The sequence below is a fragment of the Megalobrama amblycephala genome, linkage group LG15 (assembly GCF_018812025.1).
Source record: "Megalobrama amblycephala isolate DHTTF-2021 linkage group LG15, ASM1881202v1, whole genome shotgun sequence".
NCBI classification, from domain to species: domain Eukaryota; kingdom Metazoa; phylum Chordata; class Actinopteri; order Cypriniformes; family Xenocyprididae; genus Megalobrama; species Megalobrama amblycephala.
Window position 1 is genome coordinate 16006797 of NC_063058.1, and position 3811 is coordinate 16010607.

Here is a 3811-nt window from a genome sequence, read left to right on the forward strand (position 1 = left end):
GAAAAAAAACCTGGGACACAAACAAATACTTCACAACTATTGGTAACTCAATAACCTTTATCTGATTTTTGAGATAAAATCTCCATAACTTCCTAGGCGAAATCACTATGACTCATTAAAAATGTAAAATAAATAAAAAATACCTTGTATTACAGCAGTATGTATCTCCTGAGGGTGTTAAAATATGCTTGTGAAACTATGTGGAAATGGATTAGCAATCCCAGGCCGTGCCCTTGTTGAGTGGTGGGGAGTCAAGTCCTTACACTATTAAAAGGATCAGACTATTTACACTGCAATCATAGCTGCTAATAAAGGACTTTAGCATGTTTCAAGACGGGTGACTCAAAGTTAAATTCAGCATCAAATGTGGGCAATGTGTCAGAAGGGCTCAAATCCTTGCAATCCTCACAAATACACACACTTATTCAATATATTGCGTACAAACACATTCCTGCTTTACAACAAACATGCTAAATGATTACAGCAATAATCAATGATGTTAGCTCTTCTTCAAAGCCTTTGGTTCAGAAATATGACAAATTAATTTGCATGTCTTTTCTGGTTGTTGACTGGATAAGGATTTCAAAAATAAGCCAAGACGTTTCAAAATTTTAGTCATTTCCATGACTTTCCCAGGCCTCATTTTAAATTCCTTTATATTTTTCCTTAATATGTTTTCGGCAAGGATATTTAGAGGTTCTGAATGTATGAACTCTAAAAATTTGTACTATAATGGGCTCTTCTTAACAATCTGCAATAAAACTGAAACTGAACAATGTATACAGTGAATTTTCCATGAATTTATTATGAATAAACAGATATAAACGGAAGCAATTACGCTGAAATGTCTGATAACATCAGGCAAAGCAGCTTTTAACACTCCTTTTTTGATGTACATGTACAGTTGAAATGGTCCAAGATGCCCAAAAAAAGTAAAGTAACCATTTATTACAATGACACTTCAAGTGAACCCTCTCAAATGCTGACAGTACTTCATGAAACCTGAAGTGGCGTGGAAATTTTCCTTCTCAGCTATTGTGTTGTGGGTCACGTCTGAGTATATGCTTAGACAAGACAGACCGGTTTGATTGTCACACACACACATACTCGTTTTACACCTCCTGCTTTCTGAAATATCCACCCTTCTTCTGCACTTTGAGCTTTTAGTCAGTACATACCTCATATCAATATGTTTATTACAGGCATAAAACATAATAAAACATTGGCAACCTATCATTTTTTTCATATGACAAGATATAAAAATGAGAATAAAATATTAAAGCTGGAACTGCAAACTGAGATACCTGGTCCCCCCCCTTCCTCCCACCCCAACCTTGTTCCTTAGGGAGTGACAGAAGAGAGACAAGCTGGGACAGAAGGCTTGTTTATCTAATAAGAGCCCTCAGTGGAATATCCACCTGCTTACACGACACTATGATAATCGAGATTAGTTTTTATTCAGTGTTTTTCAAATATTTTATTTTCGCGCCATTTAAAAAAAATAAATAAATCATTAATTAATTTAAAAAAAAAAATCGATATGGTGATTATTTTACGTCCTGACGTTAATTGCGTCATCACGTGTTCTCTTGCATAACGGCGTAGTATGCGATTTGTATTAAAAATGTGCATTTTTACTTGGAATTTTTAAATGGAAAAAAGAGCATTTATTGGAAAACAAGTTATACTTACTTTTATATACATAAATGTAAATTTTCAGGTCAGAAACCACTTTTTTGTGTTTTGCTTGCTGAATTGCAGCGTTACTTTGGGACTATCCTTAACTCAAGTAACAAGAAGGCTTTAAAAAACAATCGAAAGTCTTTTAATCTTTTCCTTTAAGGTGATCTTCTGTGATTAGTTATATATCCCTGTCTTGTACCTTTTATTTTATTTTATATATTTTTTTATTTGTTCGACATTGTGACCGCTTCGTTCTTTGTCAATATAATGATCTTAATTAAAAATAAATATATAAATAAAATGTGCATTTTTATTAGATTTTCTCGGCTAAGACGTATTAATAATAATATTTTGTAATATTATGAGAATAAAATGCTATTTACAAAAACCAATCCCGATTCGTAAGAGTGTGGATAAAACGGCCAGGCAATTAAATCGTAAATATATTTCCAGTATTTTTTATTTCTCGGTTCAATGAGTTGATGAATCGGAGCGATTCGGTACCGAACGGTTCCCACAGATTCATTTGAAAAGATCCGACTCAAGAAAAAAAGTTTCTCGAATCTGACATCGATTTTAAAAATCTTAACGGACCAAACTTCTTTCTGAGTTGTTTGTGTGGAGTAGAGTAGTTCCTGAACCAGTGACATCTTAACAACGTGACCTTGTTAAACTTCCTCAAAAATAGTGTTTGTGAATGTTTGAGTGACTTTCTGTTGCTATTTCGGGACTTACCTCCGTATCTTCATCTGTGCTGTCTCTGTCGAGTTCACCGATGTAGTACTGCTCCATCCACCTCCGGGCGTTCTCCGAGTGCCGGTGTGGGGGTCCTTCGATCTCCCCGCTGATGTCCTTTCCAGAGCGGCGGAGGATGAGCGCCTCTCCGCCCGGGTGCATTCGAAGGAACCCGGTCACATCGTACACGCGCGTCCCTAACAACACCCAGCACGAATCCTTAGTGCAGTGTTTGGCTACCTCCTTTTCAGAAAAAAAGCGAGGGGACACCGAAGGCGACATTTTATTTTTCATTCAGGGGTGTCCACAAGAGGATAGAGAAAGGTAGGCACACAGGTGGGACCCCCACTGACTTTCTCCAGCGACTGTGGACTAACTACTAACTTTCGACTTCGAGCCTGGGCAGAGTTCATAGCCGGCCTGCTCATTAAGCATCTCATGAATAATTCATGACGCAGTCACTGCTGATCTGAGCACCTGTCGCGCGCGGCGGTTTAAGTGCGGAAAACGTTGTAATACTGTGTTTTTGTCGTTTTTTCTTATTCTTTCACACTAAAGTTTGTTTGTTTTTTCATTCTAAATTACATTTATGCCAAAAGTTGAGTCCTCACGTAGGCTAAACAATCGATACTTGCTCATTGTACTTCCTTCTTGTGGGCGTTGTTGGTTGTGGTGTCGTTGTGTTTGCACACTGGGCGCGACTTAGATAGGCTGTTTTATGGCACAGTGAGACGTGACCTGATCAGTGAGACATTTTTTTAATTTTTAATTTAATTTCAGCTGCTGTTTTCCTATCCTGCTCATCTGGCTGTTCGATGGATCTTGGGAATTGTTCAGCTAAAACTAGGACATTTTTTATCACGACAGCGAGGCAGCCGATCTATAAATCTTTTTTTTTTTACTATAACAATATATAATGAGATTTGTTTTTACTCGCATGCATGCACGAGCCTCTTTCAAAAGCGTCATACGCGCACACAAGATACGGATACCTGTTTCTTGAAGATATTATTTCTGCAATCTTTTACTGGAATAATTTATTTAAAAATTTAAATTGGAAAAAGATTGGGTCTTTACAACAAAAATATTTTCTCACCAATAAAGTAAAAGAAGTGTCTTTCAAAATAATAAATAAATTTTACCCTGCTGAATATTTTATGATTAAATATAAAAACAATATTGATACAAGATGCTCATTTTGCCAAGTGCACACAGAAACTGTCATCTATTTTGGTCATGTTTCTATACTAAACAACTATGGAAAGATTATATCCAGAAGTTAATATCCAACAATCTGTAACTTTTAAAGATATTATTTCTGGCCACTTTGATTCTGATTCTTATAAAAGCAAAGCTTGTTTTGTTATAAATTTAATTTATTTTCTTGGCAAAT

At 36.1% G+C, this 3811-nt stretch overlaps 1 protein-coding gene across 1 annotated transcript in view; it reads right to left on the reverse strand.

The window, feature by feature from the left end:
- fa2h (fatty acid 2-hydroxylase) overlaps positions 1–2712 on the reverse strand; it is a 34128-nt gene extending 31416 nt beyond the window's left edge. The window contains exon 1 of the mRNA XM_048158149.1: positions 2419–2712. Coding sequence (XP_048014106.1) covers positions 2419–2712 — 294 coding nt within the window. The remainder of the gene's footprint in view (positions 1–2418) is intronic.
- Positions 2713–3811: the final 1099 nt, after the last annotated feature.